Genomic DNA, 27797 nt, shown 5'->3' on the forward strand with positions numbered 1-27797 from the left:
TTTTAGAAGACTAACATAATCTTTGGAGATAGTAGGGATGGGAAAAGGTAAAAAGGTACAGAGTTAAAATTCTGTACCAGCCCTACTTACTCTAATAATAATTAAAACCTTTTTTTTTTTTTTTTTTTTTTTTTTGTACTCAGGTTACCTGTTGCTTGGCCTTATCGCAATGTTGGTGGTTCTTGAGACTTTCTGTGAACTCCATGAGCTCAAAAAGTTTAGGAAGCTGTTTTATGTGAAGAAGGACAAGGAAGAAGACCAAGTGCACATAATGGAACATGACCAGCTCTCCTTCTCTTCCATCTCAGACCAAGCAGCCTCCATGAAGGACGATCAGAAGGCAAACGAGCCTTTTGTGACTTCCCAGTCTCCAACTTCCAATGACAGCTCTCTAAATAATTAATACAGGGGCGTCCATAACATTGTTTTGGTGCACTTATGCTACTTACCATAAGATATAGAATGCCTCGCATTTTTTTTCCTGAAAATATTAAAGCTGGAAGACTGTGCTGTTTTAACAAGGATTCATCACTTCTGACATAGAAAAGACTTCTGGGAAAAATGTGGGAGCCACCCTGGGAACAGGGAAAGAAACGTAGGATGTGGCTGGGAACATTAGACCATTTTGCTTAAGAGATGAGGAGTTAGGAGCATCACTTTCAAAGGTGCCAGAGAGAAAAGCTTGCACAAGCAACTTCATATATCTTTAGGAGAGTAGGCCTCCACTGACTTCCAACTCATTTAGTTGCACGCCCTATCTTGCAAGTGGGTGACACAGCAAATTTTGGGATGTGCACTTTTAATTCTCACAGAAAGGTAGTCCTAGATTCAATCCAAATGCACCAAATATCTTACTCTGGAAACCATTTCCAGACCAATACCTGTAGACCTGCTGGAGGCAAATATCTAGATCATCCCCCTATTGTCCAGTAACATGCATGTGCAAACAATAACTCTAGGAATGAAAAAGCAAGGCGCCATTCCCTCCTCTGCGCAGGCCATTTACATTCAAATATCCTACTTCTGTAAAATGTCCCCTAATAACAAGAAAAACATCCTGAAGAGAGTGTGCCTTGAGTCTTCCATGCTGTTTTGCTTTGAAAAAATACTTTTGTCAATTCTGAGAGCTAGCAAGATGAGAGGGAGTTTTAGGGATGCTGGATGAGATAGTCTTAGGGATGGGAAACCAGCTGCATTTCAGTCCTCTCTCCTCTGAAATGGCTAGGAATGTTTTTTTTTAGCTAAGTGGAACAAAATGAAAAAACTGAAATTCAGCATGTGCCATATTTGGCATAGTCATGTGCTTAAGGCAGCCGTGTAGTAGAAAGCTGAAATCTTTTCAGCAAGGAAGGACTTGGCTCTGCTTCTTCCATAGCCCAAGCTGGGGGTACTGAGCTATTAGGCATTGGGAAGAACAGAAGTAGCGTCAACTTTTAACACAGCCTCTTCTTCTTTTGGCTTTCTAACTGGTACTCAGAACACTTTGAAGGAGAATGGAAAGTTTCAGGGCAAAACAAAAAAATTTTTCAGTTTTTCATACGGCAAGAAAAAAGGAAAAATGTCACATTTGGTTCGGATGGAACCGAAATTTTTTCCCCTTGGGAAAAGTCACTAAAAAGTCAAGATCCCACTCAACTTGTGAAGCTGGAACCTCTTTGGCTATTACAGGAGAGGCATTTTAGTCCAGCTACCAGTCACTGTGCTGAATGCAGGGACCTCGGAGTGAATTTCAGGGAGCAGGAGATGAGACTAAGTGGACACAGTACTCTCTCTTCTGGCCTTAAGTATCTATGAAATGGAATCATGGTAATGCTTTGCAATGAACAAAAGATCTGGAGCACAAATAGCCATATTAGGACAGCCTCCCACATAGGAATAGTGTAGAGGAGAGCCTTTTCCCTGCAGTGCAAGCATGCCAGATTGCCTGTAATTTGGCTTTTAGTGTTTAGAGCTGAACAATATTTTACTGCAAAAGAAAAAAAAATATTGCAGCGTGTCTAGAATTAGCTCACATGGGAAAATACTTGAAAGTAAATAACCCGAAATATTCTGTGTTTGAGCTTAATTATAGCTAGCATCAAACAGATTTTGTATCTTTACTGAAAAAAACTTACTTTATGGTTAAATCGCTAAAAGTCTTCAATTTATATTTGTAGAAAACCAGAGCTAAAAGATTTTGGTTGTTTTGGGTTTTGTAGATTAGGTGAGAGCATACTGTGTTCGCATGTTCCCAGGAAAGTGGCTATTTTTATACCGCCTAAGTTAACACAGTTCTATTTATAATGAATGTTAACCAATATATATGTACATATATACATAAATATATTTATATACTGTACATATATCATAAATCACCAGAGTTTAACCAACTTAGGCACAGTGTTTTAGATTTTCTTTCCTAGGTTTCTCTTTATACAATGAATAATCAAAAACTGTGGCATTAAAATGACACCAACATAAAATTAAGCATACTGTCTTACACGAAACATGTATACTGATTTTTTTCAGTGAGATTTTATTGATTGTTTTCAGTATCTTAAAATTCAAGATTTCTTTTAATGTCAGCATAACATTAAGCTTTAGAGGGTGTGCACAGATGCCAAGTGATATACAAAGATAATTTTGCAGTGTGTACACAATTGCAAAATGTAGACACATGAAATGAAAGCACAGAATTCACAGTGGAAGCGATAAACTAAGCAGTGTACTGTGATATAGGTGAGTATTTGTTATTTTAAACTTAAAGAGTATGGCTTTTGGCTGCCTGCACTATGAAGTGGGGAGTATTTTTTTGAGTAGTGTGTGTGTGCGTGCACATACTGTGCAAAAAGCCTGTCTGCATTTGTCAAGATTGTGCATCCTTTAGTTAGTCTTCCTCACCATAAGGAGGGATGGTTAATGCCAGAGTGTGTTACCTAACCTTGATATTGATTGTAGCTTAGCATTGTATTGATTATTCCTATAGGAAAAAAAAAGCATTCCAAAGTGTGTTTGTTTTTGTTTCAGATGCTGATTATAGCAAATAAAAAATAGTGGCATAACATTTATCTTGTCTTTATAACACAACTACTCCAATATTTGAGGGAATCAATAAAAAACTGTCATTGTTGGTTATCAGTAGCACTAATCAAAATAATGAGCTTCAATTCCTACTGGTTTTACATCTTGTGAAGCCAACACAGAATATCACAGTGTTTAAAACAGGTATCCAGATGAGAAAATGACAGACTTGTGCAAGTACCTTGGTAAGAAACACGCATCTTTCCTGGGAGCAAACTATGAAGTAGGCATATGTAAACCCAAATGGAGAGCATGGGTCATCAGTGCTGAAATAAAAGTTGCAAGAAGGAGTCAGAAAAGTGAGTGTATAACTCCTACAGAAAAGAAAATTGTTTGGGTCCTGTCATCATGTAGCCACCCTCCTGTTACCAATTGATCCAGTCACATATCCCATTACTAGCTTTATTCCCATGCTACAACTGACACTTTCCATCTTCTCTGTCTTCCAGTTTAAATACAAATTTTTTTTATTACTATTTCAAGGGAAAGAACTGGCAGGCTATTCAGTTGCATGGGGGGGGGGGGGGGGGGGGGGAAGAGAAAATGGAAGAACCAGTTGAGTTTTGATGTTGGAGCAGAGTGATGGCCATGTTTGTCCCTCTGAGAACATGTCCAGTCCCCTAAGAGTTTCTTCTGAAGGATTACCAATGGCATCTGCTGCAGGTGAACTCAAGACTTGCTGAAAGTTGAAATAAGTTCATGGGTAATGAAATGAGTACACTAAGTGTTTGTGCAGGCCAGTATTTTTTTGGCCAAGAGCTGATATGTGTGGGCTCATGTAAGCAGGGGGCAAGCATGTAACAACTGTTCCCCAGGATATTCTCCAGACCAGCAACGTGCAGCTCTGCGTCCATGACAGTATCTGGGAGGTACAGAGAGTCAACGCAGGCATGCTGTGTAAGACTTGCTATGCTGATGTGTGTGCTCTGTCTCAGCAAGAGATTGTCCCACACAGGATCAATTAAGGTTTCCCATTTCTTTCCCACAAAGCAGCTGCATGGGATGGTCTCTCAAAAAAGGCAGGGGAATGCCTTTTACCTGCTGTTACTTGGACATTGCTGTTTGCTGGGTAGGTAGGAACAGAGCCTTGTAATTTCACATTACCTTTTGCTGTTTAGTCAGAAGCGAACTGAGATGAACCATAACTTGCTTACACCATCACTGCCCCGATGGTATGCCGTTATTATTTATTCTTCTAGATCTGCTTTCTGTGGAGGCAAAATTAAGTTGCTATTCCTGCAAGCAGTGTCATTCCAGATGTGCAAAAGAACAGGGCTTCTCTTCTCTTCAGAGCATTTCACTAGTAATGGTCATCATTCATCATTGTAGTGTGTGTATCAAGAAGCTCTTAGCCAAAAAGTGTGCATCTTCGTGTTGCTTGCTTCAAACAAATAGTAATTTTTGAAGTCACTGTGACCAGCTCTATAAATTCACATGCTCACTAATGTATATTGAGTACTCAATGTGCAGCACTGTTAATGTCAATGGTGTAAATCTCATCACCTCCTAAGATACCATTCTGTTTGCTTTTTGCTGTGGATTTCTTATCCCAATTACACTCAGAGGCCATCGCGTTGCCACTGATGATGTGTGCTGTGATGCAGTTATTTCGCTGGTCGTGAGGTGGATTTGTCAGAGCCATTGCCTTAGCTGACAAAGAGATTGCCACGCATGTGGAGTCTGTGCCAAATGACAGATTTAGGGAATGAGGAAGAAAAGTGTGGCTGGGGGCAGGTGCATGGGCTGACAGCAGAGCACAGCGCCTGTCACAAGTGGAAGCAGAAATCTGAGCAGTTGTGAATGTCAGGATGAAATCATCTCGGCAGGCTGTTAAGTGACCACATAGTTTTCACCAAGCTTCATTACCTGTTGCTGGGAGTAAGAGGAAAATACATGTAGAGGAAGGAAGGATGAAGGATATGCCAAAAATTCATCTGAAGCTAAACTCGATGGATTTTTGCCTTTTTGCAACTTTTTTATAATCCACAGCTGTCACTTCGGTTGTACTGCATGTACCACAAACCAGCAGAGCAGTTTCCACAGTTCGTATGTCTCTGTGCTCCCCGAATCATGTTGCACTTGTTCTAATAATGAATCTTCCTGTATTAAGTCCACTACGTGATCAGCCCTATAAGCAGGAGCGTAGGTCAGCATTGCTGCTGAAACCTCCCCGTCCCTGAGCACATGAGCACCCGGCAGCTTGGCTGCAGCCACCGCTGGTCCTGCCAGCTTGTTCCTAAAGCTGGTCCCAACATCTGCCACGCAAGGACTGTGCAATTCACCTGGCTGCTCTGTCTGTACGCCAGCCAAAGTTCATGCTGCTTGTAACAAAGACTATAAAAACTAATAGCTCATCTGGAAGGATTAAATTCTTTCCGTTTTCTCTCAAAGTTCCTTATTACTGTGTTTCTGGCTGTTATTTAGACTAATTTTATCCTAGCCCACGATGCTGTGTTATCCTACAACTGTAAAGTGGCTGTCTCAGCCACGTGTTGGCAAAGATTAATTAAGGTGCCTGCATAAACAGAAGGCACCAAACAGTAATGTTGGTTTAAGTGGGAATTACCAAATCCTGGTTCTGCTGTCCAGGGCTGGTGTCCTGACTATGGGCAAAGACCTGTTCAATTTGTTTTGTGATTGGCAGGTGTGATTCGAGGTATTCTTTCTGAAGAGATGTGAAAAATACCAATACCCAGTAGTAAAGTACAGTGTCACCTGTGGGCTTAAGTCCCCAAAATGTTTAGGTAGCTGCTTTTGCAGATTTCTCCCGTTTGCATGAGGTAATCCAGCATTGTTTGAAAATCGTTTTGCAAAAATTCAAATCCACACACCATTTAATGCAAATTCCTTCTGTACATTAAGAGAAAACAAAAATAGAAAGCAAGAAGACAACTATGGCAGCATTAGCTGCCATACCCCTACCAGTGCTTTCCTCGGGGATCCCCCTGTAAGTAGCTGCCAAGACGCTGATTGTTGTGATGGTACAAGTATTGCTAGCTCTTCTGTTCACAAGGGGAGCTAACAAGGTGTTGGTTTCCTTGCATGTTACGCATTGAAACAAAAACTCATCTCAAAACATCAATAGTTTTTCCAATGGTTTTAGTCCCAAATGCCCTTAAATGCAAGTTAGGTGACTAAACAGAGTAACGTATTGATCTGCATGCAAACAGGAGGCTGGGACTGAATGCTTGAACAAAAATATGTCCTCTGGCAAATAGTCACCCAGGACTTTCTTCCCCAGCTGCAAAATCCAAGCCTGCCGGAAACTCCCAGAAATGATCATAGCAGCAGAGAAGTGGGAATAAATGGAAAGCACAGAAACCTCTGTTCGGCAAGACCCCAGGAAGATAATTTGTCTGCATCCTGACATGAGGGATAGCTAACACTATCAGCTGCAAACATTTGCTTCTGTTCTTTTTCTACCTTTTTATCACGGTTACACTTTATGATCACCTGTGATCCAGGGGCTACCACCCTTCTTGAATGCTATCCAAACTAATTTTTAAATGATTTTTAGAGGCATTGCATCAGCAATGTGACAGTGTCCTAACACCATCACATTGGCAGCTCAGTGAGGCATTCCCTGAGGCTGCGTGGGCGATGTGGTACTTTAATAACCCTTTGTATCTCATGCAGATTTTGTCCTCTTTTTATCTGTGCTGCTGCTTCCCAGATGTGGAAATTATTGACACTGGTAGGTTACCCCAGAATAAAGGCATATATGAGAACCGGGACTTTTCCTAGATCCCAAGAGCCCAAATTCAGCCTCTTAGTGCCCAAGTGGTCTTCCTTGTCTCTGGAGGTGGCAGGGCTGTGAGAAAGTAAGAACAGGCATTGAGCTGGGATGTGAATTTCTGTACCTCTTCTGCTTTGATTCAGTTCCTCTTCTATCCCCCACACTGCATCTATAGCACACAATCCCCTGGGAGCAAATCAATTTTAACATAAATTCAGACTATTTCACATTCAAACTTCAACGCTGTGCACAAGCTGGAGCATTAACACTTCTATAAGGTACTGCTTAATCTGAATCCCGGCTAAATGCATTACATGGGAATCCTTGTGAGAGGCTGGGAGGTGCTCGATGAACATTTAGCAGGTAGAGGGACAAATTCAAAACAAACAGGCAGGCTTCACATTGTCTGTACGTGTGTATTAAAGCTGCAGCAGTCGTATATGCTTTTAACAGGCTTAAGTCTTTACTTGGTTATAGTCCTCTGAGAGATGCTGCTGTCAAACAGTTTAGTCTAAAGACCCCCACTGTTTAATGGCTGGGCAATACCGACTCTGAAGGAGGTTTGGGGTAAGCAGTGCTCCCGCTGAGCAGAAAAGAGTTTCTACGTATTTACACAGCAGATTAGTGGCTGACAATTATTCTTGGGTAAAAAGGCACTTTAAATAACAGCTCCTTTGGTTGTGTTTACATGGGTTGTTACCTCTTGGAGTGTTTTTATGCATCATTTTCTATTTGTTGTCACTTACCAGGATTTAGTTCTCCTCTTCTAGTAAAACAAGAAAACCTGGCTGAGCATTCAGCTTGGGAGTGGTATGGGCTGAAAGCTTCACTTTTCAAATATTGGTCTATGAATTGGCTTCTGTAGGTAAAGTTCTCATAGATCAAGGGGCTTCTCCTAGCCAGGTGTATTGACATGTGCAAACAAATGCAGGGCTGGTCTCAGTTTAAGTCAGAGAAAAAAGTCCACCAATTGCAAGGACCAATTGGCAATTGGCAATGTCTTTCTTCCCCATATTCTTTCCTTTAGTGTCATGCTCTGTCAGCTACCAAATGTGAGTTTCCTCCCAGGAAGAACAAGTTCAGTGCCCCATCATCTCAGCTGGCCTGGGTCAGCCTGGATCAGGGGACACCAACATCTCAGGTGCCTGAAAGTGTCCTCGGTGTCACTGAGGCATCACACACCTGGACCAGCAGCCTGCTGCTGCCTACGACTGCTCCGGTGGCCTAGACAAGTGAAAACCAAAATCATCAAGCAAGAAAAAGAAAATCTTTCCTGAACCCTGGGAAAAGCTGTGAAACTCTCCTAACGTGGGATTCAGTGGCTGAACGTAGTGTCAGAGACGCATGTGGCTACATCTCACTTCAACTGGAACACTGAATAGCACCAAAAGAACCGAAACTCCAAAGCCCCATGTCTTACACCATCATTTCCAAAACTGACAACCATTCCTGCATTCACACAATCTCCTCTGTAACCTGACCAGACGTTGTCTTGTGACAGCTGGACACCTGCTCCCAGTTCTTGTTGAAAGGCTGCTCCGGCACTCTGATCCTTACAGTTAAATATCTTCTTCTTCTTCTTCTTTCCAACCCAAATTCTTTCAGGGTCAGTATACAACTCATTGATCTTGTACAAGCTTTTATGTGAATGGAAATAGTTCCGCTCTCTTCCTCTATTTATTGTTCAAACGTAATCCAGCCTTCTCTCAGTCTTCTTTTAACACAGCTACAAAAGACAGGCTATTTAATCTTTGAAATAGAGAGAGTCATCTCTTGTCTCTGTGTGATCCTTGTCGCCCTTTTCCCCACTTGTCTGTTTAAAATAATCCTTTGGAAAGGCAAATGATGAGAAGCTCACGGTGACATCTGGGTGAGGCCGTGGCTGTGCCTCAGACAGCGCCAGGCCCTTCCCTGCCACCCAGCACAAACACTGAACGATACCCCTGCAAAAGTGCAGGTGCAGGCAGAGGGAAAAGATACAGCTTCATTTAAGAGCGGAAAAACCTGGAATGCCCAAGAGCACAAAGCAAAACCTGCGTGCTGGGCTTGGACTGCTGCGTCCTGGCCATGAAGGGTCAGTGCTCAGCCCTGCACAGCCCACCCAACGCTACGGGTGAGCACTGAGCGCTGGTCAACCTGCACTTGGCAGCACAGAGTGCCACAGAGAAGCTTTCAGATGCCATCCCTCTGCCTGTGGACCACATCTCACCCCGCCTCGTCCCCACAAGGGGACATTGTCCCAGGCCATAGCTGCAGACGAGCTCTTCAGCTTCTCACTCGGCAGGAAGGATCACGGATGGTCTGAAATCAAACCTCCTTCCACGCCAGCCCATCTCCCTGCAATGCTTGTTAATAAAATCATTTATGCCAGTTTTCTCAGAAAGGTCAAACATATGCTGGCAAACAGCTAACACTGATTAATTTTCCCCCAGCAATTCAGTGTTGCTATTTGCTGGCTTTTCAGGTCTGCCAGCTCTCCACAGCCTTCACTTCCCACAAAAGACGGCTGCATCTCTGTGCTGGTGCTCCTTTAATCATTTTCTCTTTGAGGTGGGGGTTTGTTGTTTGTTTGTTTGTTTAATCATCTCCTGCGCTGCTGTGCCAAGCTCTAGCCCCATGCCTGCTGTTATTCTTGGCACCCAAATCGATGTTAACTGGTATATAATCAGCCCACATTTTACCGACCGGCATTTGTTCCACTGTCAGCTTTCATTTCAGTTTCTGCTCTGATGCCAGTAGCTGCCCTGCTCTCCAGTGTGCAGCTCGGCTTGCTTTGCTGTGTGCTGTACTCCACGGCATGGTCTTCTCGTTACCCCCACATTTGCACCCATTCAGCTTGTTGCCCCGTGGCTTGTCCTCGCTTCCTGCTTATCTGTCTGCTTTGACCACTCCTACCAGATATCTGTGTTACCTACTCGCTTTTACCCACAGGTTCATGGGTTATAATTCTTAGCTTTAAGCCTAACGTGATTAAGTATTAAACAAATGGCTCCTGACAAGCACACTCTTACATTACAAGGTGCTGGTTTGGCTGCTTTGGCACAGAGCTATTTTACTACATTCTGCTTTTGGTACTCAAAATCCTAAAAACCTATTTCACTTGATTCCCACTTTCCAAATTTGTATGTTATTAATCACTAAAAGCATGCATTGTGCTGAACAAATAGAAATGTAGCTACTGAGGTGTTGATCTACATAATGTCTGTGCTAGTCTGTCCCATGATGGGGTTAGGTTGTGTCTAGACTACACAGATAGTGGGACTACCTCAACTTTGATTTTTGTGGATAGGAGACCACAGTTAAAATAAAATTTAGGAAAAGCTGGTTTCTAAGTCTTACGATTCCTTCTCTCCCACTGAGAACTTTCCCAGTCACATTTTCAGGCCAGCTACTTATTTCCTAAAGAAATATACACACGTGGAAGGCACCTTTGAAAGCAGCCCTCAAGACCAACAAAAAGATGCACAAGGGGCAGAAGCTTTCTCCTGTCCAAGGCTGCAATTGCTACACATGAGTGGCTGCTGATGCTGGCAGCCGTAAGGCAGCAACCACATGGCCCCCCAGTCACTTACGAGGAAAGTAGGTGAAAGCCCTGGGGACTTAAGGATATTCAGATGCCAAGGGACCAGAAGAACTTGTATGGATCTCTCCCAAACATTTATTAAACATCTGAAACTGTATCTTCAGTCCTTTCATGCAACTCGCAGCGCAAGTTGTTAAAATTTTATCCTAAATTCCTCTCACTTTTTTGTTTGTCCTCATTCCTCAGACCACGTCCAAGCCCTGTGATGGTGGTGTGCTCTGATGGGCATACTCACTCCTTCTTGCAGAGCAGGATGCAAATGAGCAAATATGGCATTTTGGGGGGATAAAATACAGCACGGAGACTGCAAACTCGATGCACCACTTGATTGTGCCTGGATAGACAACAAGTCTTAACAAAACTGCAGGTGTCAAGCAAGGACATCAGGCAGGGAGGGGCACAGTGGTGTTGTGACAGTAAACCTATATGCAGATGGTCATACATCACGTGTTCCAGTCTCAAGGAGTCCTTCTGCCCCAATGTCAGGCAGTGTCCATGGTCCAGGTAAACTGTAGGATGTGGGGTTTCATCATCCAGCTTACAAGAAAAGTCTACAGGAAGGAGCTGGGCAGCCAGGATTAGCACTTGGGACAGAGAAGCAGAACAGTAACATTGAATATAGACTGTTTTTTAAAAAGTTTCCCAAATTTAAGAGGCAATGTGTTAAAACACTAAAAATCAAAGAAGAGTAATCACAATTCTTTCCTTTTAGTGCTGTGAATAAGGACGAGATACAAGAGTTACCAAAGAATAAAATATTCTAAAAGAGATAAGATGCAGCAGTTCATTTAAAGATAATTAAAGAAGACAGCCTGGATCCCAAGATAAGGAAAATGAGGATGCAAATGGCATCATGAACTCAGTAAGGATCTGGCAGCTCTTTTGTGCGGCCTGATGTGTTTTCAAAAGTAGATAATATTGTCTGTTGGGCAAATGCCGATGGAGGGTAAACATAGTCCTATTTTTTGCAACAGATAAAGTAGATATCATCTTAAAGCAGGAGTTGTTATTCTTCAATGGTCCAAACCCTGCCCCCACCCAAATCACACTCAATGTTATCTCTAAGATGTTGTCATTTTCTTTAAGCTCAACATGTTTGCTAACTTCACTGGGTTAAAAATGAGTAAAGAGGCACAGAACAACCTCACAGGCTCCTTAAGCAGGAAAATGCATCTCCTCTGGGGTTCAAGCAGCTCTCCCTCTAACTGGGGCCAGGTGGCTGGGACAGGTGAGGCAATCAGTGGCCAGGCCAAAAGAGGTCTGTGGTTTGCAGGTCAGAACTCATTTTCAAAAGGGTCAGGCTAGATGGAAAGGGATATCACAAAAATTTATGCAAAGGGCACTGGCAAAACATCTGGTACAGCCAGCCCTGGCAGCCTTCGCTGTGGAATGAGGGCTTGCAGTAGAGAGTGATGGTGTGTGCAGGAGGTGGCAGCAGCCTCGCAGGCAGCCTATCTAGGTCAGTGCATCTGTGTGCATGTGATGGCTTTGGCCTAGCTCCTAGAGGAAGGTAAGACCCAAGCGTGAGTCCCCTGCTCACTGTGTCTTTCCCCAGCCCAGGGCAGGGGCTGGGAAGCATCCCTTTCCACTCCAATGCAGGGTGCCTGCACCCCATGGCGGGGTGGCTCTAAGGGCTGAGGGAGATGCTGGGAGCGAGATGCTGAGTCTAGAGAGAAACCAATGGGCTGTTCTGGGGGGAGGTTGTGAGCCAGGATGTTGGTTTTCTTTTTGGACTCTCACAAATGCTGCTTGGAGACCTAGAGAAAAAAGCTACGTTATGCTGAGACTAAAGGCTGAGTTTTCTTTCTGAGGGTAAATAGCAAGGCAAGGATAAAACCCTTGTTAGAAGAATAGGCTGAATATATTCCTTCAATCTATCTGAGTTTAAACCTCATCCATATGTTTATTAGCCTCATCTTATCTGAGCCATATGTCTTCTTGCAGCTGCATTTCCCTTAGCACACAGCAATAGAAAAGACTTCAAATGCCTAAAAAGCATGCTCCTGCTTCACAAAATCCCAGCAGTCACCCATATCACTGTCATAAATCTCAGTGCCCTAAGCCTCTTTGCCTTACAGTTGGTTGCCCACTCCTTTCCCAGTCATCCCTGGCCACCTCCTGCTGCACCAGTCCTACCTCAGGACCCCTGGGCTCCCATTTCCTCCCTCCCTTCTTGGCTCACCAAGCACCTTTTAAACCCACTGGCATATAGAGCTGTCTGTGTGGTCAGTCTCTGACACCTCTAGAAACTTTAGAGGGAAGGAATTGCCCCACTGCAATGCCAAGTGAATGCCAAATAGCTGCCTGTTGCAGGGAATAAGAGGTCGGGACAAATGCTGATCAATTTCCAAAAACTGAAGTAACCTTTACTAAAATGGGGGCTGTGAGTCTGGTAGGTGCTACTATGCGAATTTGGAAGAGATTGTTGCATGGGAACAGCTCCTCAGGCCTGTGTGGAGGTGGGCTATATGTTGATGAACTAAAATGTATCTGTAATAAAATGACCTCCAATTGATTTCCCTGTAAGGCTGGTGCAGGTTAAGTGAGATCTCACATAGCAGATTTCCGTCCTCGCAGCAGTTCAAATGCATTTCCTGCTTGCTGGCAGAAGCAGGACACAGGAAACCATGAAGGTGATGTGGGACCTGAGCACCAGATAAGTGTGAGCTGTGGGCAGGACCGTTCTCATCTCTCCTGAAAAAAAAACAAAACAACCACATTTATTTCCCAGCCCAAGGTGCTTGGCCTATCATAGCACTGTGGCTGAGGGTGATGTCTAAGGGAAAGCACCGAGCCCAGCCTCTGGTGCTGCTCCTGGAGCCCAGCCACGACAGACAACTCTGGCTGGAACAGGGGGTGAGCCTTTTTGGAGGCACCCTGGACAGGAGTAGGGGTTCAGGGACCTATGGCCGTTGTTACAGGCCCCCAGAGGCCTGCAGCAGGTGCCTGGAGAAGCCATACTCTCCTCTCTGCCTACCAGGCCAGGAGGCCCTGGGGGCACCTCGCACTAGGCAAACCCAGCCAAGAGCCTCAGCACTCTATGTAAGTGCTCATCAGGGGGCTGATTTTCTTTTTTTCCCCCACTGTCAAGCCCAATTTCACTGAGGTGCATGTGGAATTGTCCAGTGCATGTGGAATTGCAGCTTCTCTGTGTATGATTTGTCAAAGTATCCTTCCCATAGCTGGATTGAGAGATGACAGTGCTGAGGGCCTGCAGCAGTCTTGGAGCTTTTGCCTTGGAGTAGGCCCTCACTGGCTGCCAGTTAATAACACACCTGTGGTTTTTATTCCACACAGCAGATGCTCTCTCACTTTCTGCATGGGCAAATTAAGTCACCCCCGCCAGGGCTAAGGCTGGTAGTTGCCTGCACCTCCAGTGTCTCCATGGCCAAGGCCAGGTTTGTGGCCTGCTGCCCAGGGAAACTGGGGACAGGGGATGAGGTAGAGAGCAACACCAGGTCCATGCAGGGACCACAGAAAGAGCACAGGCTGATCTGCTCACCACTTCACTGTGGAAAACCGCTCTCTGGGAAGTGCCCAGTTTTGGCAACCTTCCCAATGTAGTACATCAGTGAAGAAAAACAGGTGGGGCATAGCACTGCCAGAATGCCACAGTGTTGCTGGAGCACTGGCATTGCCCTCAGCTGCGCTCAGGAAAGGGCTACTGCAAAGTACCCCTGATGGAAGAGTGCAAAGAGGATTAGGTCAAGGGTCTGCAATAACTTGAACTACTTCTAAACGCTTCCTGCACAAAGTTTTTTCTCTTTTTCTCATTTTAATGAAGTCATGTGTATGCTAGGAAGATCGGGTAGGATCACCGACATTAAAGTGGTGCTGAGTGCATCTTCCATTCCCTTCCAGCCCAGCACTTGAGGACCCCCTCAGGACTTTTCTGTCTAAGGAAGCAATCTGGATGTGTATGATATGATTAGAAAAACAGATTTGTTGTCCCACTCCAAGCTGTCTTGATCAGGTACATGGGTATTTGATGGGCAATCCCCAGTTGCGTGAGTTGCTTCATGTACTAATTCCTTTTCATGTCTTTTTCTTTATCAAATAAATAACCTGCTTCTCTTTAATCTTTCCCCATTGGCCTCAGATTTGCTGATTTGACCTTAGATACAGTCAGTAAAGCAGAATCTCCCAATCTTTTGAGATTTGACCTAAAGGGAGTTCCCAATACTTCTCTTTCACTATTTGAAATACCTGATAGTCTTTCCAGTTCCTGTTTTATTAATGCACTGGCTGGTTTCCACACTGTTTTCCTGTGAATTCAGCCTTCATTTGGGGCTGGCCATCTGTATATATACCTTAGCAGCTGATGCTTCCTCTTACAGCCTGGAGAGCACAAACCCCTTCTGGCTATGTTCAGGTTTGTTGCTTTCAAAAAACACTGAAATGTTGAAAACTGCTGTTTGTTTCTTTTGATTTGTGTTCTACCAAAAAAATAAGGCCGAGTGAAGGGAAAACAGGCAAAGAAATACCAATCAGAATGTTCTGAATTTCATGTGCGTAAGGCCAGTGTCTCTCAAACTGTTCAGCCAGCATAAACAGTGCATTTCAAGTGGCTCCAAGGTTTCATATATTTGTAATTTTTTTTTTGACTACACAATACTTGCCTTCAAACCTAGATCAGACATTGTAATAAACACTTGGTTTTCATCGGAAGAAGAAAATTTCATTTTCATGTGCTATCAGCTCTAAGTTTTCAGCATATCAGTGTCTGGGTTATTTGATTTTGTGTACTGTGTGGCCTTACTTGGTCTCCATGGCCTATGTTTGCTGAGAGACCAATTGCGCCTAGCATCATCAGTGAGACTGCCTGGGTGCTTGCCGACTGTTCATGGGAGAATCAATTGTTTTGATTTTCAGTCCTGGCTACAAGAAAAACCACTCTCTCTTGACTTTCTGCCCAAGTCTGTGGCAACTCAAAATGCTGATTTACTTCAAAATGTGTTTAGGCTCAAGTACTGCACAAAATGCTGGCAGAGCCAGGGTGAGGTCCTATGGGAGCATCCAGGAGGGCGATGCAGAAGCTGAGCATGTGGCTGTGGGAGCATGAGGGAAGAAGGATGGGGCAGTATAGGGCACCAAGAGGAGAAGGACTGGAGGCAGTGCCCATGGGGACCAAAAAGGATAAATCAGACACAAAGAGAAGGGGCATTGGTTTGACCATTTGTAACTGATACAGAGAAAGACTGTCATTCCGTAGAATTTATGGCTGCTGGTGGCAGTTTCTAGAATAAATTCCATAAATAATGTTGTTTTCCCTAGTGGGAAGATGCCATTTTGAGGGGGAAATCTTGCAAAACACATGTTCTGAGTCTGTGTGAGGGAGCTCTGGCAGTGAAATGCTGGCATCAGGCAAACAGCTGCCTGAGAGCTTTTCCTCCCCGTACTGTGCTCCTACCTGTATCATGCTTTGAGGCTGCATCTACTCTCAGGAGCTGTCAGAGTGGCCCTATGTTAGAATTAGCATGCACATCCACTTAGTAAATGTGGCATGTTTGCTCTTGCAAGCCATCAACAGAACTATAAATAGAAAGGTTTGCCTACATGCATGTGTCACAACTAGTGAGCATACACACATGTCCATGTTCACCTGAGTCCTTCCTGGGGTAGCACATTGCAAAACTTCCCCTGGGCCTCATTCACCAGTGGTATTAGCCATGCTACTTTGGCTAGGCAAAAGCTGACACCCCTCATTTTACTGTGCAGACAAATTCTTTAATTTATACCCCTGGATTCCTATTGTAAGACTTTCAAACGGACTGAACAGTCAAACATACAACCTGAATAGCTAGGAATTGAGCCTCAAACTTGGGGATGATGCCTAGGTGATGTACTGCTGGGCTATGATGGAGATGGAGCTCACTTGTACAGTGTAAATACCGCAAATCATAGTGCAAATAATGTAAATAAGGTGAAATTCTTTGTGACTCTCCCAGCACTACTAGTTAGCCTCAAATGCCTGAGTTAGTTCAAGTGTCACCATGTGCCCAGAATATCTATTGTTGCAGAATTATGGAATTATCAAAGATTACAAGTTCGTGTAATGTAAGTGCTATCAAAGGAGATTACCTGCCTGTCTGAAGCTAGTCATGCAGTAAATGAATGCTCTGATATTTCAATTCCTTTCTCTTGATCCTCCATCCGTAAAAAGGGAGAGAAAGTAAAAAGTCCACCAACACCATATTGCAGGGACAGAAAGCATACATCTGTTTATTGTGTATTCAGACCTTATAGTGCATGTGCACAGAAAAATACAGTAGAAGCAGCAATTCCTTCATCGTGAAAGGAGAGAAATGCTGTTGTTAGACAAGGCAATGAAGGTGAGGTAAAACATTGAAGAGCTATACTAAGCAAGCTCCTGCTTCATTCAGTGTACAAATGGGTCTTGTAGAGAAAAGCAAAACAAAAAACAAAAAGGATCCTGTAATTCAATACATTGTTTGAACAAATGACCTCAGTTGTGGTGTCTCCTAGCATCCGAATTGTTCAATCAACATTACAAGACTATTAACGTCATAGGGTGTGTTTTATTATGCTCATAATCCAAGAAAAGGGAAGGAGAAAACAGATTTGTCACGAGCGTGTTTGGCAGAAATTCTGTGCAAAGGTACATGGCTGACATGCCAGGAGATGGCCCGTCTGAAATTTATGGCATTTACCCTAGGATTGTGAGGCCAAACTGCACCTGCACTGCAAATGCTGTGAAATAGGCTATTTATTTGGCATGATGGTTAAAAGGAAGGCTGTTTATAATAGTGATACAGCTGAAACAACAGCCTAACAGGATTTTGGAAACTGCTTTCAGTGTGGGAAAGCATAGCATTGGAATGACAGGACACAGTCAACAGAAGGTGTTAGAGAAGGGGCAAAGAAGAGCTGGATGTGGGTCTGGTCTGTTTATACTGCCTTCTCCTATTTACCACGTGCCTCCTCCATATGGTCAGCTTTACACAAAGTAGACTGTCATAAAATGGGTCATCATCTTCTGCCTGCCACCTGTGCTGCAGTAACCATGAATTGGGGTCCTTCCTTCTGAACTGATGACTGATCAACAACAACAACCAAACAGCACTTGGAGGTGAAATGAAGCGGTGAGGTTTCTGGGTTCCTCACAGGACTGTTTGGTATCAAACATAACACCACCATGAGGGCAAGTTTATAATAATTTTTTTTTCCAAATACATTGTTATTGTGGAGTTGGACAGATTTGAAATTAACCAAATCTTTTAAAGAAATAATCACAGGGTGTTGTTTTGTATTTTAAATGTATTTTTTAAAAGTAACCATTTCTGAAACAGTATTGTGTTCTTAATCCCATTTATGTTTTTGTTGTTTGTTCAAAACCAGCCACCTAATCTGACCCAAATTCAAAAATGAAGTTCTCCTGGTGCTGCTCTGAATAATGCAGGGGTGATATGGCAGATAGCAAATAGCAGTTGCAGCCTCCATTCCTACCATATTCTGACTCAAAAAAAAAAAAATAGTGTGATGTTTTTTACTTATTTATAAACAAAATAGTTGTGCTGTACTCACCACACTCGTATATGCCCACATTTACTTAGTCCACATGTTGCACACATTTACTTACATAAATGTGGTTTTGTCCTCATGTGATTGACAGCCTGAGGCTTTCAGATGCTCTTACCTATTGCTTTTCACCAGTCGAGACTGATCCCTTTAAGTTTTAACTTCAAGAGGATGATTCTTATCATAGTGATGGCTGTATGTTCACTTGGTGCCCTAAAAATCCCAGGACAATTATCTGCAGGCTGGTCCTATCCTGGTTTCACCATCACAGGCTTCCTGCCCTTCTGCGTTTCAGGTCATGTATCCCAGTGCCTTATTTTAATATTCACAGGTCAGTTTCATTGACTTAAGAGACACAGAGTTCCCCTACCAGAACGAAATGGAGGTGAAAACATGCAGCTGATGTAAAAAGCTGGAAATAAATAGGCAGAAACTGTGCTCTTGTGTATATAGTGCATAAAAGTGGCACGCGGAAATAGAATTTATAAATCCCATTAGCTTTTGAAAGGAAGATCATCTGGGACTGCAGAGTTTCCATTGCAAACTTCATTATATATGTCACATAAATAAGGATTCAAGTGCCTCAAGTGAGAAAGTAGCCCAAGGTTCAAAAGCTTCAGACCACTTGTGGTTTTCACAAGTCTGAATGAGCTGTTGAGCCTCTAATGAAGATTTTGAATAGCAAATGCCGATAAACAAGTTGTTCTGAATAGTAATATGTGGAAATTCTTGCATAAGTCTCCTTCCCACTGATACAGAAAAAAGAAATCCAGAAAAATTGCATGCAAATAATTGCCATCAAGTCTTAGCATGCTGCGCCTCCTGTCATCTTCAGTTGGTCCTAAATCTGAATCTGTAGAGGAGTTGGGATTTCTTTTTTCTAATATACACTCACCAAGCTAAAAAGGGAAGGAAGGTGCCTCCAGTGCATCACTGGCTGGGCAAAGGCAGAAGGGGCAGGCACTTGGCTCAGGGTGTGCTGCTGCCTGCTGTAATTACTGACAAATTGGAGGGGGAGACATGGGGCATCCCGGGCTCAGTGGTGTGACCTGCTGCCACGGAGCCTGCCACCGTGCCCAGATCATCAGAGGGACCTTAACGAGAGCTCTTCGTGTGCAGAAGGGAACCTGCAGTACTATGGGCAACTTCAAGTCTGAAGACACCTGCTGTAGGGCAAAATATCTGTCAAGTCTCCAAATATCATGGTTTTCCAAACAAGGTATTGCCACTGGCTCAGGATTTGTCTGTGTCTGCAAGATAGAATTATCTGTGAAAATGTTTCTAGTTTAATTATTAGTTCCTGAAGCTACCTATGAGCATGGCACGACTGCAGCACACCTCTGTGGAGGAACAGAATGTGGTGCTGGCATAAATTAGAGAAGTTCAGTGCTAGTGTTCAAAAGGCAAACAAGCTTAAGGGAAACTGAATGAGGGAGAAACATGGCAAAACCAGCTCTGTTGACAAAGATTTTTAAATAATTATTTTTCTACCTAAAAAGAGAGGATTTATTTCAGATTAATATGCATACAGGTACATATCTAGCATATATAAACACAACTATTAACATACACATACACATATATGTATATAAAATATGTAATCGTTTATAAAGATAATTACATTATGGAAATATGGAGAGTAGGAGTATTTAGTCCAGATATTAAACTGACAGGTACAGATAAGGTCCCGTCTCTTCTTCTGTAAAGAGTATTTACTTTTAAAACAATAGTCTATTGTCGATATTAAGGACAAAAAGAGGGACTGAGATGTGGTTAGTTAAGAGGTTTGTGTTTTGTGAGTGAAAGGCAATCACCCTGTATGTTGCTCTGATGCCCGCTGGGGCACTATTCAAGCATCTCTTTGTGACAATAAGGACTCTTCCTGGCATTGTGTCAAAGGATCTATAAGCAGGGGAATATCACACGAGCAGAAACAGCTTGTTGCTTCTGTACAGGACAATGATACCACCCCTGCAGGACTCTAATGACCTGCTCAAGGGCTAATACTTTCTCTCTGTGTGCTTTATGCAAAAGAATGCAAGAAATATTTTAAAACTGGGGGGAAATGATATCAAATTTAATATACTTGCTTACTGCAGTTGAAGGTTAGGAGGTTGCTTGATCATGGTTCACATGCATGTGGATAAGAGGGGGGGGGGGGGTGAATGTTTAGAAGGAAAGACATTAGAAAGAAATCCTCAGTGCTTTCCTAATAACCTAGCACATCTCTGCATTCCCTGGTCAGTCTGAATTCAGAGAATCTCTGTACTTAGCCTGAGATGTAATCATACAGATGGAAAGCAATTTTGAAACCCTCTTTCTTATCTCATGATTGTTCCAGGAAATATTAACTTGTTGAATTGGAGACATTATGAATTAGGTAAACAGAAGCATCCACTGTAAAAATGATTTAATCCTCCAGTTCAGAGCAGGGTCTCCTAAATACTGCGATTTAATTTACAGGCTTTTTCAAACATCACAAGTCAGATTCAGTTCTGGACAAAGCTGAGCTGTCATCCCCATGGCTGGGGTGTTTCCCTGTCCTCTTGAAAGCAGAGCCTGGGGGAGAGCTCTGTTTCAGGAATATATAAGGCATATCTGAGGCAGGGGAAAATGCTGGTGTAGAAAAGTGATGAGTGAACTTGTAAGCTCCATGAACTGTAAAGATTTTTCACAGAAACCTCTTGGGTCACTAAGAGCTCTTGTTTAAAGTCTGCTTTGGAGTTCTGCAGGAAACAGAACAACATAAAGATGAAAATCTGCATTTTTTGTTGTCCTCTTCTGTGATGAACTATTGAGCCTTGGTCCCTGTAGAATTAATGTTTGCAGTGTGGAACAAAAGGGAACAAACATAAAAATGAGAGTAAAGTAAGAAAAGTATAATAAAAAGAAACGTTCACTTTAAACACTCCGGTAGTATTTTCTGCCTAATTCCCTAAATAAGCTCTTGCAGGAACAAGGAGGGAAGAAGCAGAGCTCAGTGCTACTTTCTGCTGTGCCATGGGAGCAAGCAGACTGGTAAATGCAGGACAATTTCCCGTGATAGGCTGGAAGATGAAGGATTATTTCCCTTGATGGTGGGGAAAAACAAGCAGATCGGTTTGTGAGCAAACTGGATGACAAACAGTAGATGCTGCTGTACCTTGCTGGCCTGTTTGTGCAGCAGGAGCTTCAACTATGCAGGGAAAGCAAGGAAAGGGGGAAATTGTAGGAAATACTCCTCTGTCAGATACTGGAAGTGTGGCACAGCAAGAAAAAAAAAAAAAAGTCTTTAATTGAAGAGGGAACAGTTATTAAAGTTCAGTCTGTGCGGCCAGGTCTGCAGAGTAAGGGTTGAAAAGTCACCTACAGAGATATGCTGGTAAATTCTATAACACCTGGATTGAAGAATTAATGCAAACAGTTCCCTGTCTGCTGTCTCTTTCATCTGAAAATGGGATTATATATACATTTTTAGTCTCCCTGACACCACCAGCTTCCCGATACGGCGTTCAAACTTCATGTTCTTTTCTGTGATCTTGGTGCAAAAATGTAAGTAACTTTAAAACCCATAGCAGTTTCTACAGCTCTGGAAAGTTGTTCCAAAAATGTACCAATACAGATCCTACACATGACACTTACTTCATCCTACTCATATGCAAGGAGAATAAATCCAAGCAAATCAAAAGATAGCTGTAGGTTATTTTCGTTGAATGTGGACTGTTCATGTCTGATGGGTCTGGCAGAAAGTTCTGTTTTCTTTCATGTGCAAACTATGGTCTCATTACATATACATTTTTAGGATCATTTTGAGGTGTTTTAGTCTCAACTTTATCCTTTTAGTGGGTTTACAGCAGTCAGCATGACTACTTGTGGCAGGGATCATTTCTCTCTGTACATAAACGTTTTCTGAAAGAATAGAGCAGATTATCAGCCTTGTCTCACGTGAAGGTGCCAGCTATTCATTACACATTTTCAGGCTGATACATATGATCCCATGCTAATTAAGCCCCTGCTATCTCTGCTTCTGTGAAAAGTGACTCCCTGATGTTTCTTGCTGTCTTTCATTTGCAATTATGGGAACTCAATAGGAATCAGCTTTTTCTCTTTCTTTTATGTCACACAATTTATATTCTTAACTTGCACAATGATTATCTGCAGAATTGACATGATTGCTCTGAAAATTGCACCTAGCTCATGAAAGCTGCAATTGCTTTAAAAATGGTGACTATTCTTACTTCTTGTGATCTCAGGGCAGTCTTGAAAACACTAAACTTTGTCTAAATTTGCTGGGCAGAACATCTTTTACTAGAAGCGATGGTTTTCATTTGCAAATTTTAGTGGGTCTCTGACCTCCCATGGTATCAGCTTGGATTGCTCAGTGATACAAATAGGAGTTGCTTTGAGAGGGTAATGGCTTCATAAAAGTATCTGTGTGCAAAGATTTCTATGCAGCTTTTGAGGATGTCTTTTACATTGTATTAACATCCATAAAGCACTAATACAGTTCAGATGAAGCAATTCTGTTCAAATTGGCTCAGACCTCCTTTTCCTTTCATCCAAAGGCAGTCATGGTGGCCTACCTTGTTTCACCTCCTCAGCCTCCCTTGTGCTGCTCTCCCCTCTAGCTTCTCAGTTCTAAGAACTGAGAGAAAAATGTTATCTCAGATATACCTGGATATAATGGTCTTGAATGATATGCAGAAGAGCCCAGGCCACGTGTAAAGTAACTCCAGATGTCTGTGATGTCTTGTAGAAAAACCTTAACAACTGAGTGAAGTCACCTGCTGGTAAGCCCTGTGAAATGTTAACACACTCGATGTTACACCCAAACTGGGGGCCAGCAAGTAGCTAAAAGCCTAGCGGCTGGACTCTTAGTGAACATGTCTGCTGGCACATCTGATCAAAGCTTCCTGGCAAGCCCAGTGCTGCTGTATTTTCCCCCATTGATGCATGGCAAAGTGATGTGCCTGTACCTCAGCATTGCCTCAGGCTTAGCGCATCTCTGTTAAGTGTGATGCTGCAGTTGTTGCCTGGGCTGCCAATACAATGGTCTTGTAAAACAGCCAAGGTATCTCTCTCTTGACGAGCTGCATTTTTGATGTAGCATTGGAACATGCAGTGTTAGTGTTTGGTAGACCAAATTCCAGGAGTGCAGGTAATGTAGTGGGTGCATCCAGAAAAAGCTATCCCCTTGAGTCAGAACTAGTGATGCACTGCACAGTCTTGTACATAAATTTGCCACGTTAGGGTCCCTACACTGTGTTGAAGGTCCCATATGATAAGAGGTATCTCCTCCCTTCCAGCCCACAATGTAGGTGACAGGGAAGGTCACCCCAGAGAAAGGTGGGATGCTCCAGGTAGGCAGGCAGTGCCAGGACATCCACATTGCAGCTCTTTTCTCTCAGGATTATCAAACACTCACTGGATGAACAGCCATGGCACTGAATAAGCTTGAAGAGGTAACAACTTTTATTCCATGTGAATTAGTAGGAGCATGAGTGGTTTGCAACATGATTCATGGAAGTGGTTGCCTGGTGAATTTGTACTTTCCAAAACAAAGGTTTATTGAAAGTTGGCCAAATGTTTGTAAAGATTTCTATTAGTATCATACATATAATACTCTGCAAGAAATGACCCTTAATGTCATCTTGGACTCTTCAATACTTTTGTTACTCGCACTTAGCAGTTATTTTCTTTTAATATAAATTCTGAATTAAAGAATGACAGTGTTCACATTAAGTACTTGGGTCCAAAGAAACAAATATAAGTAAGGAACTGTGAGCTCCAATCTGTCTCTTTAACCAGGTTCTTAGTCAGCTTTCATGTCTCCCTTTGTTGTTTTGTCCTTAAAATAAGAACATTACCTCCCACTGGTTAAAAAGACTCACGGGTCTTGGAAATAGGAAGGATTGCATTCGGGAAAGCTAGACAAAGCGCAATCTCAAAAAAGCTTATGAGAAAGCAACACTAGGAAAAGCTATATATGAAGTCATAATCTTTTCTCTCTGATTCAGGTGAATGCTAACCACAAACTTGGAGTGTAATTGGTCTCTATCTAGACAACTGTTTGACTCATAGTTTATGCAAACCCACCTCTCTCCCCCTTTGCGCTGTTAATATGTCTTAAAGCCCACTGCAGCCAGTGGAGCTTGGAGCAGAGTTTGTGGGCATCAGATGATTTTAGAAGAAAAAATAGTACCTGGCTAGAGTTTGCCAGGTGAGTGCTACAGATCTCGTAGCTTGAAAACCTGGGAGCAATTTGCTATTGCACAGCCCCCGTATCTTCCCCCAAAGTATCATTTAAATTAAGACTTCATTAAGGCATCTGTAGGTGACATGTCCATATTACAGTGTCACAGCCTGTCACAATGCAAATTTTGCCTGTATTTCTGTGTTTGACGTGCAACAGTAATGCTATCTGAATGTGTTTTCCTAATAGCAGAGGCTACTGGTGCTGGAAAACAGCTGAAGCAAATGAACTAAGGGCTACCCCTAAGGCTAGCTTTCATTCTGCTGCAGGTCCCAGGCTAGATTAAAAAGACACTATGTTGTTTGGAGGAAAAAAAAAAAAAAAAAAAAAAGCTGGCAGCTATAGCAGCTCTTCCATACTGCCCGCATCAGTGCCATCAAACTTGAAATTCATGGTTTTGTGGTATTGGAGAGCTCTAACCTATAGGCTCTGTGATCTTTGGGTTTGTAACATTAGCCCGACAAACATGGTTAAGGGCAATCCTGAGTACAGAGGGACCTCTGCACGTTATTGCACACAAACCCAAAACGGGGTCCGGATCCAAAGAGTGTGGGGTTGGCACAACGAGCCTGCCTGATTGTGAGTGCTCAGCACCAAGGGTGCCTTGTTGGCACCACCTGCAGCTCAGCACCGGGGCCGACCAGCCCTTGGACCTCATCAAACACAGCCTGTCAGCGCTCACACGGTTACATGGGGTATCTCGTGGCATGTCACAGAGCTGTCTGTGGCAGAGGCAGTGACAGGGAAATTGTATCCCGGGCAGCATTAATCTGCCCTAATCATGAGCTCATCCTGTTTGACTCATCCTCTGTGTGCTTTCCAGATCCCACGGCAAGCACAGGAGGTGTTTCTAGTCCTTTTGCTCACACAGCCTCAGCTGACTCCTTGAGCAGCTCCATCTGATCGGAATGAGGAAGGTCCCATGCAGGGCCCTAGCTGTGAACACATGCCACAGCCCACTATAAACCATGTGTGTAAGCAAATTGCAGTAAGGCTGCATGGACAATATTATTTCTCCTACTTCTTGATTTCTTAGTTCTTTCCCTTTGCAACCCTCTATTCTTCTACACTCTGGTATATAATCATTTTAGGTGCAATTTCTCACCTTCTTATACTGAACAGTTACTGCCATGTAAGTAGTCTGAAAAATGAGGTAAATTGTGTTTAATCAAAAAATGAAATCTGCACTGTTTGGGATATGCAAGTCAACTGCTTCATCTATTCTGTTTCTTATTTGGAGGATTTATTGTGACTCCAAACTCCTGCCACTGCAATAAAAGGCATTTGGGTGTAATATCCTGTGCTATAGGCAGATGGTTACAATTATACTTTTAAATATCTTTCTGTCATTATACATTACACTCAAAATTAAGTATTATTTTTATATGATGAAAATCAATGAAAACGTGATGCAAGTATAGGCTTATACAGGCACACAATAACTGAATGAGTCACACAAGGCTCCTTTTGATAATATGACATCCTTTTTTTCTGACTTCAGTCTGTCACAGCTCTTTAACTTCATCCTCCCTCAGATAATGCTATTTGAATAAAGGGTTGTTTTCATAAAAAGTCTTGTGACAAGGAAGAGTTATATTAAAATGACACAGCTAACTGAAAGGCAGCATAGTCCTTTATTTTGCATGTGATGTTGGCAGTGAGAACCCCCCGAGCTGTTCATATACTTTGGAACTGGATTGCTTTATAGCTTAAAAATCTCAGCATTTTAATTTCTTATGCCTTAAAATAGCCAGGATAGCTTAGCTTGCTGTTCCCTCAGAGACAGGTGAGAATTCAGACAGATTGAACCAGACTCAAACCCAGATCCCCACAGATTTCAGAATAAGGTGGGTTGGGATGTTCCCTCTTCAGAAAGCAGCTGGGATATGTTTCCAGAGCGTTTGCTTGACCCAGCAGTCAGTTTGAATGGTCTTGAGACAAAAAAAAAAAAAAAAAAAAAAAAAAAAGTAAACTTTTCACAAAGCAAGTTGCAAATGGACCTGTAGAAGAAAAGCACTGAAAAGCCGGAGTCTCGTTTCTGAAGAAGCCAGCATAGGGTCTAACAAAAGTAAGACCACTGCATAAAAAAACATTTTTACTGTTCACAGTGATTCTGTGAACAGTATTCACAGTGATTACCATTCAGTGTTTCTCATCTCATGGGAACGTGTACAGATATTTTAACAGGTATAATGAGCATCCAGTTACAAGTGACACATTTGGAGAGCACAGGTTCTGTTTCAGGCAATAAGGAGAATTTGACAGGTAAGATAGAGAACATGTGTATTGAATAGGGAATGCTTAAATGCTCTTAGGAACACAAATAAAAGCAAATAACAGTCTCAATAAAAATGGACTGTTTTCTCAGGAAGAAATTTGATCTCTGCCTATTTCCCAAATACTTCAGCTTTCCACCCATACCAATAGGAATGCCTTATTATGCACAGTCACTGTGAAGTTGTCCTTCAACTTCTCCAATTAACTTTTATTCTCCAAAGTAAAATATAGCTATAGTGATGTTTCCCACATATGTAAAACTAGCACACAAGTTCTATAGTGTCTCTCTTCCAGGGTATTTCATGTATTCTGGTTCAGTAAAAATGCTGAGAATAAATGTAATTCCTCAGACTGTTTTATAGATTCTGACATAAAAGATGCTGAAGCTGTAAAATCTAAACCCTTGGGACATGGTGTTAAAACTCATTGAAAAAAACAGGCGGACACAGTAGGCTTCAGTCTTCGTAGCAGTTTTCAACTGGTCTTCAGTCTTCATACCAGTTTTTAATCATTATGGACCTGGCTTCAAATATCAGAAGTATGTATCTAAAAAGGCAGAAAACAGTATAATAGATTGAAATATTGCACATTCCCAGCTTTGAAACAATTTGTTACAATTTGAACAATAAAATAATCTGGCATATTTGGAAGTAGTAATAGAAATCGTTTTAGAAATTATGTTTTCTGTGGAGTGACTTAACTGTGATTGGCAGTCTCTGAAGGTTATCTTCAGAGAAAATATTTAACTCTACAGTGAAAATACTTCAAACCAGGACAAATATAGTGCACATAGATAGCTCCACATTCTCTCATGCAAGGTTATTTCCAACTTTGTATGGCTACAAAATCATCCCTGCAGAGATACTGGCTCCATGTGCATGAGCCATGACATTGACATCTGTCATATCCACAGGTGCACATATTTATTTTTTTTTTCCCCACAGGTTACTAGTTTCTTTATGCTCATTGTGACAGTTTTCACTTGCCCAAATTGATGCTGTTGTCATATCCTAAGTGAACACAGAAAGCTGCAGAGAATCATAGAGTATATTGCCCATGCAGAAGCTTGTTGCACATAGTTCAGGGTCTGTTTGTGTTCAGGCATTGCTGCTTGCTATTTGTATTCAGAAACCACACCTTTCTGGCTGTTTTGTTTTTATCTGCAAGTTTAACATTCTTGATTAATAATAACAAAAAGGGTGGGAGAGGCGTTAATATTCCATTTGGTCTTTTAGTAATGCTTATTTCTAGATTTTATGCAAGAGTTTTGACCACATTTTTTTCATATAGAAGAATAATAATAAAAAATAGATCTTTGCTCTATCTGTTTCAGATCCCTGCAGGAGCAGAAGATGGCACAACACCCCCAG

At 42.4% G+C, this 27797-nt stretch overlaps 1 protein-coding gene across 1 annotated transcript in view; it reads left to right on the forward strand.

Annotated features, from left to right (window-relative positions):
- Positions 1-3043, forward strand: part of KCNK1 (potassium two pore domain channel subfamily K member 1) — a 33388-nt gene extending 30345 nt beyond the window's left edge. The window contains exon 3 of the mRNA XM_027452991.3: positions 144-3043. Coding sequence (XP_027308792.1) covers positions 144-403 — 260 coding nt within the window. The 3' untranslated portion in view covers positions 404-3043. The remainder of the gene's footprint in view (positions 1-143) is intronic.
- The last annotated feature ends 24754 nt before the right edge of the window (positions 3044-27797 follow it).

The sequence above is a fragment of the Anas platyrhynchos genome, chromosome 3, assembly GCF_047663525.1.
Source record: "Anas platyrhynchos isolate ZD024472 breed Pekin duck chromosome 3, IASCAAS_PekinDuck_T2T, whole genome shotgun sequence".
Classification (NCBI taxonomy): Eukaryota; Metazoa; Chordata; class Aves; order Anseriformes; family Anatidae; genus Anas; species Anas platyrhynchos.